General features: G+C 45.3%; 1 protein-coding gene across 2 annotated transcripts in view; it reads left to right on the top strand.

The window, feature by feature from the left end:
* RIPOR2 (RHO family interacting cell polarization regulator 2) overlaps nt 1–22,741 on the top strand; it is a 70,754-nt gene that overhangs the window by 19,398 nt on the left and 28,615 nt on the right. The window contains exons 2-8 of one of the 2 annotated variants that reach the window (XM_074146372.1): nt 15,147–15,273; nt 16,503–16,658; nt 17,243–17,321; nt 17,539–17,562; nt 18,552–18,605; nt 21,508–21,657; nt 22,592–22,655. In XM_074146372.1, the coding sequence (XP_074002473.1) occupies nt 15,147–15,273; nt 16,503–16,658; nt 17,243–17,321; nt 17,539–17,562; nt 18,552–18,605; nt 21,508–21,657; nt 22,592–22,655 (654 nt within the window). Of the gene's footprint in view, nt 1–15,146; nt 15,274–16,502; nt 16,659–17,242; nt 17,322–17,538; nt 17,563–18,551; nt 18,606–21,507; nt 21,658–22,591; nt 22,656–22,741 lie in introns of those variants that run through there. The other variant, XM_074146373.1, reaches the window with a different exon arrangement.

Genomic DNA, 22,741 nt, shown 5'->3' with positions numbered 1-22,741 from the left:
TCTTTTGACACCACAAGTAATTTTGCCCAGGGGGAACTCCACAAACCGTGGTGGCTCCACTTTGGATTTGCAGCAGAATTTAAACTAGAATTTAATTTCCTTGTGTAGCTGAGTCGCCAACATCTTCATTTCCCTCACTGTCTTTCAGACAATTTAGCTTTACCAGAGCAAGGCAGGAGGGCAGTCTGTGCGTAGAGAGCCAGGCGGCCAGAGGAGGAATGGTGGGATGGGCTTTGCCAACTCCCCGTGAGAGGGCTGGGAGGAGAGCAGCAGTGGGAGCCAATGCTGGATGCAATAAACCGGATCATATTATATATCTCTGCCTAATGTCAGAAATGGCTTAGCTGAGGCTGGCCAGCCAGCTCGCCTTGAGCCCCATGACCGTCCTTGCCTGCATACCCCAAATCAAAGCAGAAACTGCGTATTTTCCTGGCCACAGCTGCCCAGCAGCTTTATGTCTGCTCCTCGGTGAAAATGCTGCTCTTGTCCTCGCTCACCCCAGCCTGGGTGGGCTGGGTTGGGGCTGGCTCACTCTTGCTTCTGTCTCACAAAGCTGATGCTCTAGCTGATGCTTCAGGCAGGTATTTCAAGAGGCAAGAAAGCAGTGGGTATCAGGTAATCCTCTCCCGGTGCTGGTTTTACTCCCATTTGGCAACCTAGAGACAGCTGCCACACCAAAACCTGGTTGAGCATCCTCCTGTGGGCAAGCACTGGTTGTTTGCTCCCTGGAGAACCTCATGCTCTTGTTTCATTGCAAGTGGGCAGTAGTTTTATCTCAACTTTCATAGAATCATAGAATGATTTGGGTTGGAAGGGACGTTTAAAGGTCATCTAGTCCAAGAGATGAAGAGGGGCATCTTCAACTGGATCAGGTTGCTCAGAGACCCGTCCGACCTGATCTTGAAGGTTTCCAGGGATGGGGCGTCTACCACCTCTCTGGGCAACCCGTTCCAGTGTCTCACCACTCTCACTGTAAAAAATGTCTTCCTCCTATCTAGGCTGTATCTAACCTTTTAGTTTAAAACTGTTACCCCTTGTCCTATCGCTACAGGCCTTGCATCCGAGACATTTGGATTCAATCCCCTGAACTGAGCTTTCCAGCTCTAACTTGGAAGTATCTTTGCGGCTGGGTCTGGTGCTATTGGGAAGAAAGAGGACCCTCTTCTTTGATCAGGTCCAAGTTAATTAGGAAGCAGCAGCAAGGCTCCAGGAACCGGCTGCATTCCAGCTGTGATCAAAAAGCAGGTCCCAGTTCGTGCTGCCCTGCTCACTGGAAGGCATGGAGAAGGGCAGGTTCCTTGGTCCTCTTAAGTTGCTTTTTGGCAGCTTCCAGCACAGACCTTGTCTTGGTCTTTGCATCCAGGCTCTGTACCCGGTGGCCTCAATAAGTGAGTCCTCTAAGCATGACGCAAGAACTAACCGGGTTTTTTTTGCTAAACTTGTCTTTTTCTGCTGTGTTTTTCTGTTACAAGGGTATCCTGTAATTTTTACCCCCCAACTAGCACAAAAGAAATGAGGGATTAGCACAGAAGTATGTGAGCATCTTTCTTCTTTTCAATGGGAGGAACAAATTGGAGCTGACAGTTCCCTGGAACCAGCGCAGTACATGAAGTAGTCACAATAATACATTTTATCTTCCAGCCCTTTTAAAGCATCAGAAGCTCTCCGGTCTCTGATGCCTCCAGTAAGCTGACCTTGGCTGGCAGAGCCAGCCACCTCATTACTGCTGTCCCACTGCTCACAGCCTGCCCTCTCTCCCGGCCCTCACACAGCCCGATTAGCTGCAGCAGCTAGAGCTTCCCAGGTCAGGCAGCCTGCTGGTAACCCTTCAATGACACCAAGTCTGTTTCAAATAATCCCTTCTGCAAGAAACCTTTTATTTTATTTTATTTTAATTCAAAAATAACATTTAGCTGCAACACACAGAGATTTGTCAGACTTGATTTTTTTCCTGAAAACATCACCAACAAGAAAACTTCAAGCCATCCATCAACTCCGAAAAGCAGTTGTGGCAGCGAAAATCTATCTTGTCACTGAGGTTCTGGTTTTAGCTTGTGCCTTCATGCCTACAAAAGACCAGGCTAGACTGACCCTATTTATTACTAATTAAACCTTTCTATTTGAGATGACCAAAGGAAGGAACTCATTTACAGTGAAATCTGTTGGAGACAGACAGGCAAATAAGCACCTGCAAATAGCTGCAGGAGGTTTGTGTTTCAACAGCCAGGACAGGGTTGAGCACCGCAGCTTCCTTTCTCTTCCCCCAAATTATCATCTCGCTGTCTGAGCAGCCGAAACAGCTCTATGTGTCCCTCACTGAGGTGTCCTTCCTCTTTGTCAAATTTATCTTACATCTGCTAGAATGATGCAAAACAAAGGAAAAATATGGTTTGTAGTGAATGCACCCCTTTAAGATGCCTCAGAAGTCTTGGGGAGAGGAGCTAATGCTTGAGGGGGCTGAGATGGTGGCCCTGGCCCATGGTACTGCCTGAGGCAGGCAGGTGGGATGGTCGATGTAGTTCTGTGTTCAAAGTCCAATGGGCGTTTTCTAATCGTACAACATGAGGGAAAGGGCCTTTTCCATAACTACGCAACTTGACGTCCCCCGTTGGTATTGAATTTAAAAATATTTGGTTTTAGAACTTTAGCTGTGGAACAGAAGTAGGGACGCATGGTACCGCTTTGTGCAATAACATCCCCACAAGTAGTCTGTCGCCGGGGGGTCTCCCCAGGTACGGAGACACCTTTTTCTCCCCTCCTCCCTGAGAGCATCACTGGATTATGGTAGCAACAGCTATCCCAGTGCACTTTCCCAACCATACAGGCACGTCTGTGGGTGATGGTGCTGTTGAGCTGTTGAAAATATGCCACTGCTCAATTAAGTGTATAATGTGTCAAGTCCTGCGTGACTGACTGTCCTTTCCTTGTCTCATTCAGTACATCTGCAAAATACCACTTCGTTAGTTCAAAGAAGGACTTGGGGTTTTGCACAGGGATGATTGTGGGATGGGCAGCAATTTGCTGTGAGGTGCTCTTTGAACCATGAGGCATTTTCCTGAATTCAGCGTAACACTCGCAGGCCACATCTACCTAGAGATACACGAAATCTTATTAATAAGAATAGACGCCCGCTAAAGTAAAGGGAGATGAATGTTTAGTTTATTAGATGTTCAGGTTAATAAAACCAAGAGCTGGAAATTCTCACAAAGTCATCTGCGCGACACAAAACCAAACCAAAGCCATATTAAAAATGCTAAGACTTCAGCTGAGGCTAGAGAGTAATCAGCTTAAAATGCTGCCTGCATATACCAAGGTTTTGGTTTCTTTGAAATTAGAGGGAGATGTTGCCGTCATCTCCCCAGATGGCAGCTGGACCACAAAGCCTTGTTTCCATGCACACAGGTGCTGGGCTGCAAGTGCTTGCAATATATTTGATTTCCGTGCCGTATGCTGAAAGCGGAAGCTCCCTGAAGGTTAGATGGCTTTTCATCTGCAATTATCCAACAAGGGGTTGCTTTTTCCCCATTCTTTCCTGGTTCTAGCCTTAAAAAGAAAATAATCCTCCTTCTTCCCGGTAGAGAAGCCGGCACTGGTGGATCCAGTGTAACAGCTCCTATGTGAGCAGAAGCCAAACGCTGCATGCATGATTTTTCCAGCCACTGTATTTCTTGCGGGCAAGTTGTTCTGCCACCAGGTGAGGAAGACAATTGCTTCCCTTGGCAAAAGGACAAAATAGTTTTCCATCATCATATGAAACCATTATATCCTCCTTTTGCTATACCCAGAAAGACGGTCCATTACTATTATGTGAATTGGAAAATGCAGGAACCTCAACCGAGAAGAAAAGGAGAAAAGAGTGGGAGGGCAGTGGAGGACAAACTGCGGGGTCAGTCCTATAAGCTGTTCGTTAGCCTGTGATGGCCCCGGTGGGTTTTTCTTTTAAATGGCAGACTGTGGAAAAGCAGGGCTGTGCCGAGATGCGTGCAGCCTTAATTTGTGCAATGAAAAGTTACGCAAGATAATTACCTTGTAGTTCAGCAACAATAAACGCTGTCAGATCTGCTTAATCCATGCTCGGTTTATCCTTAATGTCTCTGTATCTAAAAGACTCAAATGGTAACTAATCCTATAGCATGGCTGGAGCGTATGACGTTTTAAACTCCAGATTTCTTTTTTAATGTTCACTACAGATTAAATTTACCAATTTAACCTGACTAGATCTACTTACCATATATTGAAGGGTTTCATCAGGTTTGCATTGGCTGTGTCTGTGACAGACTACGGGCATTTGGGATTGTTCTCAGGCACTAAAGGCAACAGGCACAGACCAGCCTGTGGCATTAAATTTCACTGTCCTCCAAAAGAGGGAAGCACATGAAGACTGCTTTGGGAATGGTCCTTGACCCATGCCTTGACCATTCCTGAACCATGCCCAGTAGTTGTGTGGGAGAGTACTAATTGTCCCAAGCCAAATCTGTGCCAGCAATTGCTCAAACAGTGTAACCTCCTTTGCCTCAAGGAGCAGAAAGCCCTTCCAGATTTAAGAGGGAACAGCTTTTCTATACTGAGAAACTTAGAATCATAGAATAGTTTGGATTGGAAGGGGCCTTTAAAGGTCATCGAGACCAACCCCCCAGCAATGAGCAGGGACATCTTCGACTAGATCAGGCAACCTGACCTTGAATGTTTCCAGAAATGGGGCATCTACCACCTCTCCGAGCAACCTGTTCCACTGTTTCACCACCCTCATTGTAAAAAATTTTTTCCTTATATCTAGTCTGAATCTATCCTCTTTTAGTTTAAAACCATTACCCCTTTGCAACAGGCCCTGCTAAAAAGTCTGTCCCCATCTGTCCTGTAGGCTGCCTTTAAATACTGAAAGGCCACAATTGGGTCTCCCTGGAGCCTTGTCTTCTCCAGGCTGAAAAAACCCAACTGTCTCAGCCTGTCCTCATAGGAGAGGTGCTCCAGCCCTCTGGCTGTTCTTGTGTCCCTCCTCTGGACCCACTCCAGCGGGTCCATGTCTTTCCTGTGCTGAGGACTCCAGAGCTGGATGCAGTACTGCAGGTGGGGTCTCACCAGAGTGGAGTAGAGGGGCAGAATCACCTCCCTGGACCTGCAAAAAACAGCAAGGTGGGACAGGGAGCTGGGATACCTGTACCTTCTGGCAGCCCCACATAGCAATCACCTTCCTGGTTTTGCTCAGCTGCCGCGTTGGTTGTCAGATCTCTTCTCCGGTACCAGGGTCATTAACACAAGCTTTTCCAAGAGGGACTAACTAGCACAGATTCCCCTCACCCCTTTGTCCTGCATTAAATCTCTTTCAGCTGATTTTTACAGCTCTTTTAATGATCCTGGCTAGAGAAGATGGTGGTGGTTTGAGGGAAGTTTAGGCTGTTTGGTGGTACTAGATATGCACTGTTGTCTCCTATACCTTTGGGAGTTTTTATAGATTAAAATGCTTTACCCAGAATAATAGTATCCTCTGCCATAACTTTTATTTAAAGTTCTAAAAGTCATATAAGTAAGATCTTCTCTAGCACAAGATTAAAGTTTTGAATTTAAATGAACTGAAGCTGAGAGACAGGGGTTACATCAGAGCACACCACCTCTCTTGGCTGTGCATGGACAGTATTTGACTACTTGATATACTAAAAGAGAGCTTCAGACACATGCTATAGCCAAATATAAATGAAGTAGCACTGGACTTTTATGGCAATGCTCTTGAAATGGCCACACTTGTGAAGTGTCGCAAAGATTAAATAAATCCATTGCTCGTATCTGGGACAAGAACATCCAGCTTCAAAGATCTTCTGTCCTAAAACATGTAGCGATGTATCTTCAACAATATTTTAGTGATCGATGTGCCATTAAGACAACCCTTGAAATAGAACAATCATATAAACATCCAAGGCATTTTAAATCACCCTAATCCCACCTATTTAAAGAGGAGCAGCATGGCGTTTGTATCTCATTAGCGACTGAAAGGATTTGACAACAATGGTGTTTTACTTTCCTTTCAGGGATGAAAAGCCTATCCTATTTGTTTAATTTAGCTCACTCTTGCTTATATTAGAGCGTACCTGGAGTGGATACCAAGTACAGCTATGGTTGGTCTGTCTCGGCTGAAGCAAAACAAATAATCTCTAGAGCAGCTCACTGGTTACCTAAGTCATCCTACATGTGTTTACTTGGTGCATTTACTTTCCTCCAGATGCAAAGAGCAGTAGCCTCCTCTTGCTGTCCTTGCCTGTGCTGCTGCCACCGTCTGCATAAAATGAGGGTTGTAAACAGCAGAAATACTCGTGCAAAATCATAAAAGAACGCAGTGCTCTGAAGGATGATTTTATATTAAACACTGCTGGGTCATTGCTTTTCTCTGCTGCCAGTGAGAAGGATTTTATGTTCACTGCTTACACAGTCTGAGAAAGTGAAGCCACTCTACTGCTTACACTTGACACACCAATTTAGGTCACTGCTCAAGAGTCATCATGGATTTTGCCAAATGACTCCCACTGGAGTTGCGTCTGTTGACATCTGGGCTGACTTACCCAATTTGTTCTCAGATCTTACTCATGGGCTTGTCCAAATGTTACTGTTGGTCAGTAAGGGACAAGAGAGACCACCAGCACCATGCGTGGTTTCCGAGGACCCCCTTACTGCTAAGGCTTCAACAGTGCTCCATAGGTTACTTTTTGTGATCAGAGCGGAGAAATTGAAATCCCACCCAATGCGTGTGGCCAACTGGGCAGTGTTTGGTGGCATACGCCGAAAGAGGTAGAGAAGTAGCCAGGCTGCTGCTAGAAAGAGCCATTCCCACAGCCCGTTTTGCATCCTGCTAGTCTTACTACTTCTTACAAGATTGCTCCTTGTAGTTTTTGTCCTAAAGTAGGGATAGATAACAGAGCAGCGCAAAGCCTTCCACCTTTACTACTGCGTCGTGCTGCCGAAATGACAGGGTGATCCATCACCTGTGCAGGTCACTCACGCTGAACCCCTGTTACGGATTTGGTGCAAGGTGGGTTTGAAGCGTGAGAAGATTGTTCTCAGTTGATTTTCAGAAATGCTTTTTCTTTAGATTATTTGCCGGCACTTGAATGGCAGGGTGGCTTTGTTTTTAATTAAATCTTTAATTGACATAAAGAACAATCAATGATGAGTAGAATTGGAGTTGACTTCTAATCAAAGATAATTCTGCATACCGGGGTGGGTTTGAAATGAATGAACGTCAAATCCAATTAGTCGGCCGGATTCTGATCCCTCAGTCACACTCATACGTACTGTTACAGACCAAATCTTGCTTATCTCCATGAACGCCAGCTGAATATGGTTGCTCTGTGTTCCTACTGCTGCCGTGAGGGAAGGGCATCAGGGAGGGCATCACCCGGGGCTCCTGCGCACGCTCACTCCAGCTGCCAGCGCCGAACAAATGTTGGAGCTGCGAAAAATGAGGTCAGCTACCACGAACCCATCTGTTGTGCACAGGAGCCATTTAGGATCAAATTTATTTTCCTCGGGTTTATTACAGCGAAATAACTCAATTTGCATTTCCCTCTCCTTATGTTTTCAGCACGTGCGGTACCAAGGATAAGGAGCGGTGCTGTCGGTGTTTCTCCAAGGGGAGGTTAATCAAAGGAAAGGGCAGTTTGTGACTCCCCAGCCGTGGAAATGGGGCATGTACCAAGAGCTGTGGTGAAAAAAAGTAGCTACGAAAAGGGAAGGAAGAAAACTCATTGTGATACAAGGCAGAAGGGGTGCTGCTTTGCCTTAGCCACCATCAGTCAGCATTTCTGTGCTAGTGAGGCGATGAGAGTTAGAGCCAAAGGCACGTTTTACAGTAAAAATAAAATATGAAATTAAAAGTCCCCACTTTGACTTTGGCACCTAGACTGGTGTGAAGGATGACCACTACTTACTGAATTCATGGAGCTATACTGCTGTGGGAGCATCAAGTGTCAAGTCCTATACATTTACCACAGATTCACAGATTCTTTAGCCACAGATTCTTTACTCTTCTGCTGTTGACCTGGACTGTTAGCTTTCTTCTTACTATTATTATTGCTTTTTTGGTTTATGTACTTCATCCGATTTGGGTAGGAGGAGCAGAACAAACAGCATGAGCTATTCCAGATGGTAGACAACTTGTGTTTCTGCTCAGGGTGTCTAGTGATGAGCTAGCAAATACTGTAGTATTTGAGCTGAAAATGTCCTTACATACAACATAAAAAATGTTCTTATGGAAATGAGACCATAAAGTAAAAGTCTTGCTATTAGTATCAAGTCTTGGGACAAATATTATTGGAAACAAAAGCTGAAATTTGGTACTGAAGTACCCAAAGCTAATGTTTTCATTTATTAGAAACAGGTAATGGTGGCTTGTACTCGCTTGCAGGGATTTCTGCATGACAAAGTAAAGCTCCCAGCTATGGGCTTAAGTAGAGCTATAAAAGATGCATGAGTTACATAAACACTTCTTTGTGCATTGTAAAAACTGAATCCACCCAAACTGAAGGCATTGAAATACAACTAATAAAAGAAAGAATCACTGCAGGCATCACTAACGCAGATAAAGCTGTCAGTGAAAAGTGAGTACAAGCCTTCAGAGAGGTCCCGCTGGGTAGTTGGCAGCACAAGAGGTGAGGCTTGGATGTCCATGCTGGGGGATGAGACCCACCTCAAGCTGCCAGTGGGGGCAAGATGAGCTCCAGTGGGTTAAACTAAGATTCTTATTGCTGCAAGTGAAGGAGCAGAAGTTTGCCTCCTTGTGCTGGGGCAGGAATACGTGGCTACCAATAGCTTTGATGGCCACCCAAGAGTGACCCAAGTGCTCCCATATTTCCCATTTGAAGGAGAGGGAGCCATCTCAGCTGCAGCTCTTTCTGTGTGCAATACTGCTGTCCACAGTCATGCTGGTAAGCCCACGTGGCTCTTTTTCTGTGTGCTAAAATTAATGTTTGAAGCTCACAGATCTGCTGGCCTTTCACCGGCTGATGTAGGTTTGGGAATTGTGCTTGTCAGTATAGCCATATGCTGCTATTTAGGAATATCTCATAGCCTTGGACTTTGATGGAACAAATGCACATGATTTTGTTCTGGCAACCAAGAATAGTTCTTCAGATGGATCTCACATGTCTGTACTACTCTGGCAAATGGTACTCTGCACAGGGAAATAGCAGCCAAATCACTGGGAGCATAAGATGTGCCATGAAAGTCTTAATTCATGTAATCCAGTGGCCAACAGAGGACACCTTTCTACAGGGGCTTCCAGGAGATTCCATCTCACAGAAATGTTCCTGGCAAATTCAGTAGTTATGAGCTTGTGCACTAATGCCTAAGAGTTTTTGTCCTAAAAGTGTAAAAACTCATATGAAAGAATTAAATTTCTTGTGAAAGTTTTTATAATGCTCTTGAGTGCTCTTAGCCATATGTTATTGTCAAATTTTTATATTAAAAAACCACGTGGAAGAATGTCTACATTACCATCCAAGTTGCATACCTCTGTGCCTTCTAGGAGTCTAGGGAACGTGGAAACCATAAATTCCAGGTGGTTATTTGGGCTACTGGCCATGCTGGCCTCCTATTGCCAGGGTGATTCAATTAAGTGAGAAGGAAGAAGTTGGAAAATGAATATTAAAAATGACTGGACTTTAGGCTACAAAAGGAAGCGACACCAGCTGAAGGTGTACTGAATGAGCTTAGCATTGAACTGAGCCTGTCTAAGTTTAGAATTGAATTGTGCTCTTTGGGTTTATGAGGGCAAAGCAGAAAGAATTGGCTGTCTGGGAGGAGGACATGACTTCTATGGTATAATCAATTTCTGCCCTTATTGGATTTATTCTTTTGGAGATGCACGCTGCTAAATAGGATCTTACTGCAATTAAAATTTTTTACCTTTGTAAGCTGGCCAGCTAGTCTGATAAGCAGAACATAGACCTTGACATAGAGGAACGTATTCACTTCTTTTATTATTCAAGAATATACCAGTTCATTTGTTGGACATTGGAAATGTTCCTAGCCTGCAAAACAGGGTCAGTTGACTTCTGTAGCAGTCCACTTGCATCAGCTTAGTGGGCCACGACATCTTACCTTAACCTAAATAATTATCAACAAATTTTAATGAGCAGCCTGCAGACCAGCAAAGGCAACAGCTTACAGACCATCTCACTATAGGGATTGCAGCTCCTTAGATCCAGAATGGGCCTTGAAACATGCGTCACACAAAAAAATAAGATAGGAACGAAGGATTATCAAGAGTCCCTTCAGTCATTGAGTCCTACCCCCCATTCTCATTTAGTCAAGGATTATACATAATCCCAAAGCGTCCTCAAAGCCCCTATTCCATGAACCCTCAGCTGCAGATGGCTCCCTAACACCCGGCAGCAAACCCTAGGCCCAAAGCCATAACTGTAGCTGCAACAAGGAGAGAACAGGAGGAATCAAGGGCACCATCACCACTGGCACATTTATTGCAGCTTTACATGGTTGCTAGCACACGTGTAGCAAAAACAACTTCCCTTCATCAGGTGGCGAACAAAAAATATCGCCTCCAGATCGGTCATGGGGAAAAAACAAACAAAAAGGGACTGTGTGAAAAACAGTTTAGATTTAGCAAATGTGTTTCTGACTGAATTTCGCCTCTCTTAGCTTGGATTGAATTCCACACAGTTTATCAAATATTTCAGCATTATGGGAGGTGGAGGTCCATGCTGAGAGTGATGAAGAGGGGACAGCCTGTGGAAATCATGGGCTCAACAGTCCCTTCCCTTCTCATTATCTCAGGCTCAGCTGTTTTCCTGTTTCCAGACTGAAAGGAGAGCTGGGAGAGGGGACTTCTATTTCCCCGAGGACAGAGACATCATCAATTATCTGCCGTTCCCTGCTGCAAGCTGTCAGTGAAAGAGTACTGATAGAATTTCACCTTATCCCTTGACTCTGCTGATGGGCTCATCATTCATCTACCATGCACTTAGCATGGGCAATACTAATTATATTAATTATGCCCCTACACAGCACATGCTTAAATTAGCAGTAAGCAGACTGGTGACTATTTAAAATGAAACATCAGTGGTTCATTAGCTATATAGTTTTAAAAGTGTAAGTATACTCATTGTATCCATTGCTGAGGTGGATCTCTAGAATCTCAAAAGCATTTAATATCATTTAAATGTGCAATATGCCTTATATTGAGAGCAAAATTTATACCGTATCTAGAAGACAGTAGCATTATATCAGGTAACTACTAAATGCGGGCTTAGAGACTTGGTCACTGCATTGTAGTAGCACCAAAATCCCCTTGGTAGTGTTCATCTACAGGGATACTGGTCAGGTCAACAAGAGATCTGGGTAAGTCCTTGTGGGCTGAGCCTTATTGAAATTACACTAGTGACTACATCTATGTGTATAATCAGAACACAACTGTATTATGAAATGCAGGGGTAGGTTTGTTTAGTCGATAGCCCAGAGGCCTGTGAATGGTTCAAGAGACAGGAAAATAAATCCCCCTCTACAAAGCATATTACAACATTGTGGTGAATACTCATCACTCAAAGTGTATTTGCTAGATGTAGGTACCATAAATAATCCATCGACGTGGTGCCTGTATGCAACCACTGTCTGTGTGAATCTGGGCTAAGGGGGTGCTGCTGCTAGGCAGAGTCAGTGCGATTTTGTGAGGTCAGTTGGAAATATCTGAGATGTCAGCAATAAAAGTTTAAATCTTAGGAACAGATTGTGTTTGTACAATAGGGTCAACCTCTAACCTGACAAACTGAAAAGTGACTGAACTGGGAGATTTCATCAGTTCTGACTCTGTTACCTCCTTTTATCACAGTTTTCTTCAGTACAGAAATTAAACATACATCAATCACCAGGATTACATTTAATATATATAGAGAGCACAAGCCTATCTGGGCTCTGATTTCTGACCATTTTATGCAAAAGAAAAGCAGAAGTAGCTCCAGGCAGGTCTTCAATTTGCATTTCAATTGCACTTCTTCCACTCTTCCTTCTGGTATCTTAAGGAAAGGCTTAGCTACTAAAGCATTGCAAAGTCATGAGTGCTTGAGCAAAATAAATAAATCAATAAATTCCTTTCCAAAATTATTATTTTTTTAAGTTCCCCCAAAGCAAAATAAAACCTAAACACTGTGTGTACACAATCACACATGGACACAAAGATTTTATTTGGAGCAAAACCTATTCATCTTTCATTTACATTAGTACAGAAGATATTCATTGAGTGGAAGGTGTTAGTGTTTTGACAAGAGTTTTGAATCTAAAGTAATTACGTTTTTTTGTCAATGTGGTCATGACTAGGACCCAACTTCAAGTTTGGTTTTATTCCCCTTATTTTCTGAGGAACAGCTGATGTTTATGCAGTTAAATCTCCTCTGACTGTCAGTGTTGTTTACCTTCTACCCTCATAGCTCTCCAGATGCTGTCTGGGGAGCTGTTAGTCATCCTGTCAAACAGGGCAAGTGCTGAACACTTGCAAGGGATTTTCTGCTCCTTGGCACTCAGGACCCAACTTTTAATGTGAATCCTTGGGTGCAAATGGGAGCATACAGCATGCAGCATAACTGTCTTAAGGTTATTTGCAAAACCAAGGGGAACTTGCTGTGCAGCTCCCCAGAGTACTATGATTGAGTGGTTTCTGATTTACCTCGCAGGAGCTGGTTCCCGGTGGGGTTTGGACTGTTAGACTTCAGCTGGCCTGGATAGACACTGTACCACCTCCAGGGATGCGAGCTTTGACCTGGAGGCTGCAAAGTGGCTTCTACCAAGTTCTGGGTATCGGGAAGCCTGAGCAGAGCCCAGACCTGCAGAGGTGTACTGGGAGCCTTAGAGAGCTAGGGATGAGTGTAGGGCCAAATTTGGGCTCTCATTGACTGAAGGATCAAGTATCTGTGGCTGGAGTGTGTTTACCCCTGTGCAAGTTAGCCAAGGTGCGTCCTCACTGCAGTTTCTCCTGAGCCTTTGAGGAGTTGCTGCTCCCCAGCCTCTCCCGCTCCCACTCTTTCCCTTTCCTCCATCTCTCCTAGCCATGGGTTTCTGCCCAGCGTGAGCGCTCACAGCACTGGTCTGCCTGAGCGCAACTTCTTTATCGCAAGGTTTTATCCTCACTGTGGATAAGCTGGCACGGCTCTGAGCTGGACATGCTGTGTCCTGCCTCAGCTGGGGACATGAACAGTGGAGCATTGTTATCTGCTGGCCACAGTGGAGGAGAAAACTGGCCTTAATTGCATCCCAGGTGGTACCTCTGAGGGCTGTCCAGTCACATGGGGCAGCTCTTACTTCTGAAACAGAAAGATTTGCACCCTTTAGGTTGTGCAACAAAGAAAACTTCAGTTAGCAGTAGTGCCAGCAATGCTTGGACTAGGAGAAATATTTCTGGTGGAGCTCTTGCAGAAATATTCCTGACAAAGCAGCTCCTCAGGCAGTGCAGTGCTCTCCACAGAGAAGCAGTAGGCTTACCATGATGCCTAATGTCACCTCAAAGAGTATTTGCCCAGCTTGGTGTGACAAATTAAACATAACTAGACAGCACACAACGTTTCCCCATGTATTTGCTTTCTCCAGTGAGTGTTTGCCATGCAGGCACCGTATAGTTCTGGTGTTTATCTTTAATAAATACGTTCAGTTGTGAAGGCTTACATTGCAAATCTGTGGCTTTCAGAAGTGGCTAGTTTTTTGGGTGCCTATGATCGTTCCTCATAAGGATTCTGCAGGGATGAGAGTGGGGTTTAGACTTGCTGTCACTCCCTCGGCCCCATAGGTCGTGGTTTTGCAGAGCATCAGCTCTGTCACCTGTGGGCAGCTCCAACCCCTGCCACACTGTCCTGCCTCAGCACCAAACTCAACCTTCAGCCCAGCTGCTGGAGTAAAATGGAACTGGGGGAATGGGGCGTGCCAGGTCCAGCTTTTAAAATAAATGGGAAAAAAATTATAAAAAAAATCCCTTTTTCATTTTTTGTCAGGTTATTTTTAAGCTGGCCTAGTTTCTCAATCCGTTTCACAGTGCAAGGGCGTTAGCAGCCGTGCTGGCACCCCAGGAAGGAAGGAGGCGGTGAGAGGACGGGTCCTGCGGGATGAAGGAGCTGGTCCTTGGCAGCACCTGAGGACCAGTGACCTCTTCTCCAGCATCCCCCTTCCCTTCCCTCTCCCTGCCCTGATGCCGGGCCTCAGCTGGTCATGAAGCTCCTCAGAGAGTTCAGTGAGGCCCTTCCCCTCACCAGAGCAGCACAAAACCAAGGCAGCAGAAAAATCTGCTTTGTTGTCTGCCGAGGGCAGCAAGTGCTGGGGTCGAGACAAGGAAAACAGCGAATCAAGGAGGAAAGGAAAAAGGAGGCATACCCCTAGCTCCTCATGGCAGCCTCATGGCAGCAGCAAGCTCATGGAGCAGATGTGAACCACAGCACTTGTTTGCTATGTCTTTGCGAGTGGGTTGAAATCACCTTACTTTGGTGCAGATGCTGAGCTGGTCGTTGAAAATGAGCATGCAGAGAGCAAGGGCTTCCTCCCAGCGTGCTGAGGCCCCCCCAGACACATGAAATGCAGAGCGTACTGTGCCTGGAGCTTGTGGTGGTGGAGAGCATCCCTCCCTCATCACAACATGCCGTGGCTGCGCGTACACCCACCACAACTTCCTTCTCAGCAGCCAGGCAGGAACAGCCATGGAGAGAATGAGCAAGGCTCAGAGGGGAACTGCAGGACTTGATTCATGCTGAATGAACCCTCTTGGTTTTATTTTAATATATGTAATAGCACTTTGTGGTGATGGCGAGTGCCCCTCAAGACACCTCGATGTAGCAGATGGGGACAGCAGGGCTGGGGGAGAAGCAGAAATTGGGGATGGCATTGGGATTAGCACGCTGAAGCATCTGGTTTCTAGTCCCACACCCAGATCCTCTTTGTGTCTCCAGCACATTTTCAGTAGACCCTGGGACGGTAAGTCAGAAGTGAAAATAGGACTATTTTATTTTTGAGGCAGGACAGTTTGGCAATGCAAACAGATTTGTGCCCTGGCTCGTGGCCCCTTGTGGGGTTCAGTTACCCCTTACTGTGCCTGATGGATACCAGGCAGTTCCTGCCTCACCACCTGCCTCTTACCTTCCATCGTCACTGACCTGCTTTCTGTTCTTTTTCAGGAATATCTTCCAGACTCCCTGAAATCATGTCAATAGGATCACATTCATTCTCTCCGGGAGGTCCTAATGGGATTATTAGAAGCCAGTCCTTCGCTGGCTTCAGCGGGCTTCAAGAGAGACGCTCCAGGCAAGTGCCATGCTCTATAAGGGGAATATCCAAATCAGGCATTAAGGGAGGGTGAAGGTGGAAAAGAGGCGAGAGAGGACTGCCTTCTCTCTTGATCACAGAAGAAAATCTTCTAGGCTAAAATCTCCTCTTTCTATTGTTCGTATAATTAAACTGTTGCCCTTTGCCTCAGCTACCGACTGCCTGTTTGCCTCTCCTCCATTAATGCAGGGCTTCCTCGTATGTCTCAGAGCTGTGAGAGAATTTCAGAGAATCATTTTAATTTAACTTATGCAGTGATCTTTTCAACATGTGAAATGTGCAGGAACAGGCTACATTTCCCACCGCCCCCAACTTAAGACCGTTGCTACTCAAAAGACAGTTTTCTCATTGCCACGCTGCTATGAATTCAGAACAACTCTGTTTCCTTTGCGGGGCTGCCTTCATGTCCTGCTGGAAACAGGGCAGAGCTTGGCTGCTGAGCCTTTCCATGCACCACTATTTAGCTAGGATTTAGGGCTTTGAATCAGGCACTTACCAAGTCAAACAGTCCCTGATGGCCCCAGGGGCTACTTTACAAGTAATTTTAACTTGTGTAAAGTGTCAGAGTGCCAGAGCACCAGTTAGCAATCAGGGAGGAGGCAGGCAAAAGGTTGCCTCCCATCATCAGCTCAAGTCGGTGATGGTTGTTAGATGCTGACAAACCTGCAGCAGAGTCACCAAAGAGGCACCTATATGCAGCACAACTATCCTCCCTTTGCCATACGGAGCTACCTATGGTCCGTGCTCAAGACCAGCAGCGTGATGGTGTCCTCCAGACTCACTCTTAACTGAACTCAGTCTTCCTTAGGAGCCCCCCAGGGCTTTACACCTGAGATTATCTGGGCTCCCTTTTGCCTTTAGCACCTTGACATAGCTCAGCCCCTTTATGGCTGTGGCTGAGACACATGAGGCAGGGCAGGCATGGTGTAAGACAGAGAAATGTCTGATGAGCCTCAGACTCAGCCCAGTGTTTCCAGACCAGCATTCGTATCTCGGCAAGGCAACTGGCACATCAAAAGCTGACGGCACGTGTCCCAGACTACTCAGACCTCTTAACCTATAAACAAATGCGGTCCTTTAACTGGCAGGCACAGAAGCAGATTCGTTTCTGCTAGCAGAGATAACATCAGAAGATTTCTTCATGCTACTCTCCTTTGAGATCATTATGATTTATAGGGCTTTCCTCCTCTTTAATGTTCATTTTGCAGGTGTAATTCCTTTATTGAAAATTCCTCTGCACTTAAGAAGCCCCAAGCAAAGGTGAAGAAAATGCATAATTTGGGCCATAAGAACAGCAGCACGCCCAAAGAGCCGCAGCCTAAGAGGATGGAAGAGGTCTACCGAGCTCTGAAGAGCGGCCTGGAGTAAGAGCCTTTATCCTGCTTGTTGATTGAAGCTTTCTGTGACATTTTAGAGCCTAGAGAAACATGTCACAGGAACAAGGATCCTTAATCATAGGAAAGGAAAATATGTATCTTGGAGCCCAGATTGTAACACTTAAGATGTGAAATGGTTGTAGGAAAGTTCCCAAAAGCTGGGAATCCCACATCTTTTTCCTCTGAATTTCCTAGAGTCCTATCAGAGGCTTGTATTGCCCTTAAGATAACATCCCAGATGATAACAGGGCTTTTACCAGCTGGATACAAGAGCAGTGATTGGAAGGCAGCATCCTGTAAACTACGCAGCAGATTAGTTTACTTGAAACTGGTTGTTCAACGTAAGGAGAACACCGAGCTCTTATACACAGCTAAATAAGTGGCTCCTATTTATTCCCCAAAAGGCAGCAGGGAGCTGCTTTTAGGACAGATCAGTATAAATGAGTTTTTGTCTGAAAATGGATCCAATGAGGAAGGCCATTTGTTGTGCAGGTTTTCTTTTAGGATGGTCAGCAGCCAGCTTGGTATGTGCTGCAGGGCTCACGCATCCCTTCTCTGGTTTGTGTTCGCAGCGAGTATCTGGACGTTCACCAGACAGAGCTGGATAAGTTGACTACTCAGTTAAAAGACATGAAGAGAAACTCACGCCTGGTAAGCGTCACACTTTTTCATCATGCGGATGCGCAATAACCTCCTCGAGGTGCTGGAACAGCCATGGGTGGGAGCAGGATATAGGGAATTTGCATTGATGCTCCCCTTTCCTTCCAGCCCTGGGCTTGTTTGTGGTTTCTATTGACTGACAAACATTACTTTCTCGTGGTGATGTTAAGTGCAAAATTAATCAACAGTTTCATCTTTTCTGTTGCAGGGAGTCCTGTATGATTTAGATAAGGTACGTTACCCCTTTTGACACTGGTTTTGCAAAGAAACATTAGTATCTGTACAATGTACACAGCTGGCATGGGAAACCGTTCTCGGATAGATCTACCATCCAGGCCAACACCATTGAGGGAGAAGTTACCTGTCAACTTGCACTTGTGAAGGACGAAGTCCCGCTCCCCTCCTCTTCCCGGGGGCTCTGGTATTGCCCAGCACCTCTGTCAGCCAGCTGTGTTCACTAACCCGGCATCAAACTTACCCCATCAGCCCTTCCCCAGGGTCTGTCGAGTTAAACTGGCTCCCGGATGGGCACAGGGAAGGGGGCAGACCCCTGCCAGGGAAAGAGGGAGGCGGAGTGAGACCTCCTATCTCTGTCAGCTGCCAGCCATTAAATTTATTGCCTCACGCAACTTCGCCCTGCCAGCTCCAGACCAAGCCCCAGCTCGTCCCTGCTCCTGCCAGTTCTGGGGATGGAAAAATTGAAAAATTGAAAATATTTTTCCCCACAGGAGAATTTGGGTGAAACAAAAGGAAAGCTTTCAAAAACATTTCCTGAACAAGTCTGGCTTTTTCTCAGTCAAAATGCCAAGTTGCTTTTGTTGTCAAAACCAGTTTGCTGAGGAAGGAAATGGATTTTGAAATGCAAAACCTGATCAATTTTAATACAGGTTTTCAAAGTACTCAAAATACTATATTTTGAGCTTAAAAAGCTCTGCTCCTTTTTTTTTTTTTTTTTTAAGAATTCAAAGAACTAGGGAAATCCCATCAAAGCAAACCTCTTTTTTGTTCAAAAATACATTTGGTACAGAAGTCAGTGAGCTCCATTTTCAGCAGCAGAATAATGGTAGTAAGGTGGGACAGCTGATTCCAAATTTGTGGGCAATGAAGGCCTGCGTGTTTTAAGGAGGAGTTTCTCAGCCTCGTGGGGAGCAGAAGTAGCGGTGCAATGTCTTACTGATTTATTTAAACGTGCCTCACCCTCTGCCTCTTCCTTTCCTTCAGCAAATCAAAGCAGTCGAAAGATACATGAGAAGGCTGGAGTTCCACATTAGCAAGGTAACGAGCGCTCCTATCATCTTTCTTCTGCATCTGCTCCTATGTTATTAGGAAAACAAACCCTTGGCCTCCTGCTGCCCCTCTGCTCTGGGGAGGCCGCCTTGATGAAGCCTCTCCCAGATTCGGTATTTTTACTGCGATGGGCTGGTGGTCGGAGCCAAAGAAAGGGTTTCCACATGGTTTGCAGCCCCTGAGGTCCAGCCGTGCCCCGAGACACTCCCACCCGCTTTTAGGTACAGAGAGAACATAGGGTCAGATGTTTGCTGGGAAAAATCTATCTCACTGCGTGCTTACTTCTAAACTATAGGTAGAAAGAGAGTTGCATCTGAAAGTGATTTAATTCAGCAGTTGTCTCTACTGTACACAGCAGCTAGGTTGGATTTGTTCCTGGATTTCACTGCTAATGCTTCTGCTGCGTGGTTTGGGGCCCACATCCACTGGATTAGATCGGTGAGAATAGTTAGTAAAGGTACTTGTGATTTATACTAATAGGCTTTAGAGCTGGACAAAATCCATGGCGTGTATTCTCTTACTTATAAACATATCTGCTAGCGATTAGTTGCTTTTCTGAGCCTGACAAAGGAATGAATTATTTTTGATAGATGAAATGTCTTTTGAGAGTCATTTGAAAAGCTTTCGCGCAGCTTGAAGTGCTCCAGTTATGACAACCCATCCAAACCTTTTAATTTCAGTCTTCTTTTACTCTTGGAGCCAAAAAAAAAAATAAATCATCAGGCAGTAGACTGAAATTTTGTTCCCCAAGCTGCCTTCTCTCTTGCTGGCAACATGAATGGCAAAATTACTGCTTAAAGAACATTTCCATTGAAGCCCTTCCCACTCCAGCCTGCTCAGAGCTAATGGTTTCTGGGCTTATAATAGGACTGAAAAGCACCAAACGCAAGAGGTAGCGCTGGTCAATATTACTCAAGCTCACCGAGTACATTAGTTCACTTTCCGTAACCCACAGCAACAGAGACAAAAGGAACCGAGCTGTGCTGCGTTAAAGCTCAGGGGCTCGGGCAGGTAAAGGAACATTTTTGTTTCTAATGATAGAGAAGGGTCTTTTTCAGCTGTACCCAGTCAGGGCCGCAGCGATGCCTCCTGCTGTCCACCCACCACCCCTCTGTACAGGAAGTATAGCGAGGAAAATGGGACGCACGGCAGCGGACCCCACATATTTAGGGGGGCAGATGAGCGTGTCCTCGCCACGCTCGCATGGGCAGGGGAAGGACATCAGCCCCAGGGCTGACACTCCACTCTGATGGCAGAAGTAAATACCAAGTGACAGCTATTTATAGTAGCTGTCTTTAGCTTGCTGACTTGCAAAAGAAATAGGAGTGGATATGACTCCAAGAAGCTTTTTTCGTAACTTTGAAATGGCAGAATGCTACCTGTGCCTCTATTACCCTTGGCTGAACTCTTTCACTTTGCAAAGCAGCCCCTGTTTTGGTTAGAGATCCCTCAAATCAGGGGCTTTGGCCACCCGGTATCCAAGCTCGGCTTGTAAAAGTCGACCTAAGGCTTTGAAGCTGTCAGGAAGAACATTCCCACTCCAAACAAGTAAGCCACAGCACTTTTTGTTAGAAGTTAAGCAGCCTTGGAAAATGGGATTTGGAACACGCCTGGATCATCACATCAGGCTCATCTCTAATGCAGCAACACAAAGTCGTAGACTGAGGAAGCCAAGATGCTGGATGCTTTTATAGGGAGGAACTCTGCTGTGAAAATTCACTACTGAGCAATGAGCACCATGAGATACGGGGCAATAGCTTGATGTCAGAGATAACAGAGGAAAAAAGTTGTTCTAGGTAAAAACAAATATTGCCCTATCTTAGCAGGGACATTAGAAGCAGAAGGAAGAGGCAGCTTTCTCTTTTCCTTTCCTTCTCATCACCCTGGTAAAGTCACGTTAGAAAACCTACATCTCCTGTATCTGACATATTAAGTTTACATAAATATATATAACTGTAGATATTTGTTATATATACATATATATACACCAGCTCTACCACTGTAGACTCCTACCGAACAGCTCAGGTGGAGTAAATGCATACGTTCAGTGCAGGGATTAGAGGGAAAAGGGAAAACAAAGCATGAGACACGGGTAAATCCATTGCACTCTGAAGCTAGATCCAAGTGAGACTTTAACCAGTGTGTGAGCAGGTTCTGCAAAACTTCCGGGCTGCTTACTAAATGTTGGGTGCCTAAGTCATGCCAAAGGACTTTAAGAAGTTGACTAGGAAATTATATGAATGAGTGGAGGCTGAAGTTCAAAATATTTTCTTAATTTGACAACAGCTGTTTCTAAGCCCTTTACCTGTGCTGATTCTGATGATGACTCCCAGTTTCTGGAGGGTGGGCGGTGAGGATTCAAAACAATCGCTCCCTGCTTCCATTATTACCTATTAGTCAAAAATTGCAACATTCTCAATCCACGGCTGGCGTTAGCAATACAGAAGACATTGCTGGCCCCATTAATTGTGCCATTTAACGCATCCAGTTCCCTTTGGCCATGTGGACACTGCAGTTGGCTTTGAAAGAACTCTTCCACACTGATGTATGTGAGAAGCTTGCTGCATGCCTGCCCTACTGCTATGACTGTACATAGCCCAGACAGGGGGGAAAGGGAGTAGCAATGGTTAAAGGCATGCAGGACAAGCAGGTGAATTGCTGGCAGCATCTGGTGTTGCTGTGATGAGATTTTTGCAGTGGAAGTTATTTTTAGCTTGTGTTTCTTTTTCGTAGACTGTAACAGTATCACAGCTTCAGTTGCTCACCCTTTCCGATGGATCTAACGGTTTGGCTGAGTTTCCGTGTAATGCAAATTGCTTCGTTGTTTGTTGGTTTTATTTTGTTGGGTTTTCTCAGGTTTTTTTCAATGCGCCCTCATTGTTCCCACTAGGTGGATGAGCTTTATGAAGCCTATTGTATCCAAAGACGTCTCTGTGATGGTGCCAGCAAAATGAAGCAAGCCTTTGCAATGTCTCCTGCCAGCAAAGCAGCTCGGGAGAGTTTAACCGAAATCAACAGGAGTTACAAGGAGTACACAGAGGTACATCCTCATACGTTTAGTCTTTCGCTCTCGCACTGTTTGAAGGCCATGGGAACTTTACCACTGATTTCAGGGAGAATTTCATCCGGATAAAAGAATTTAAAGCAAAATCAGCAGAGCAATTATTATTTCTTCGTTCATCTTCAGGTGAATACCTGATGACTTACAGAGATGGGTGACATAGGCCCAAAGAGTTCCTTAAAGTAATAATGTTTATGTTCTATGAGAGCAGGGTTATACCCAGGAACTGCTGCACAAAGAAAGAAAAAAACATAAATCTGCCCCAAACCTACATATATGCTAACTTTGTCCTTCCCAGTCTGCAGATTTTGGGGTTGCAGGTTGGCTGGAACCCATGTGTATACAGACATCTGCTGCATCCTATCCAGTTGTACTTGCTGTGATCAGCCTCTATTTTATTAAACAGGCAGTAGATGAAGAAGGGTCTAATAGTGTCACAAACATCTGTGACAGCCTTCCGAAATCCAAAGGAAGAACTGGAGAGGGGCTGGTACCTGTCTCCCACAGTCTTTTTTTTCCTTAATGTAGTCCCCATTTCTTGAGAGATTAAAAACACGCCAGGAGCCACTCTGGCATGGAGCTGCTGCTGCTGGCACATGTCCTGGCCGGAAAGGACTGGGACAGTGACCGGGTTACACTTCAAGCGCCACAACTGCCCTCTGCCAACTGGATGATTAGAGTGCAGCAGCAGAAGAGCACAGGGTTACATTCGGCTTTGGGGCGAGCTGTTCATAGCTGCCATTTTTAGGGCCAGATCTAGCTAAACAGCAAGGATGGCTCTGGCAGATTGACTTTATTGAAAAATATCTTTCAGCTGCCTGGCAGAGAAGCTTCTCTTTCCAAACAGACCTTAAAAAAAAAAAAAGGCAGAAAGAGGGTTTGTCTGACCTCCCTATTCTCTTTTCCAACACAGAACATGTGTACCATAGAAGCAGAGCTGGAAAACCTACTGGGGGAGTTTTGCATCAAGATGAAAGGTAATTGCCTTTTCACCTTTCCCTTCGTTCCCCCTGAACAGCAGCACTTTCTGTGCACGTTAGTGAGGGCATTGAGATGTGATAGT

Source organism: Numenius arquata, chromosome 4, assembly GCF_964106895.1.
Source record: "Numenius arquata chromosome 4, bNumArq3.hap1.1, whole genome shotgun sequence".
Classification (NCBI taxonomy): domain Eukaryota; kingdom Metazoa; phylum Chordata; class Aves; order Charadriiformes; family Scolopacidae; genus Numenius; species Numenius arquata.
The sequence above is the reverse complement of the archived record's forward strand: the minus strand, read 5'-3'. Positions and strand labels throughout refer to the sequence as shown.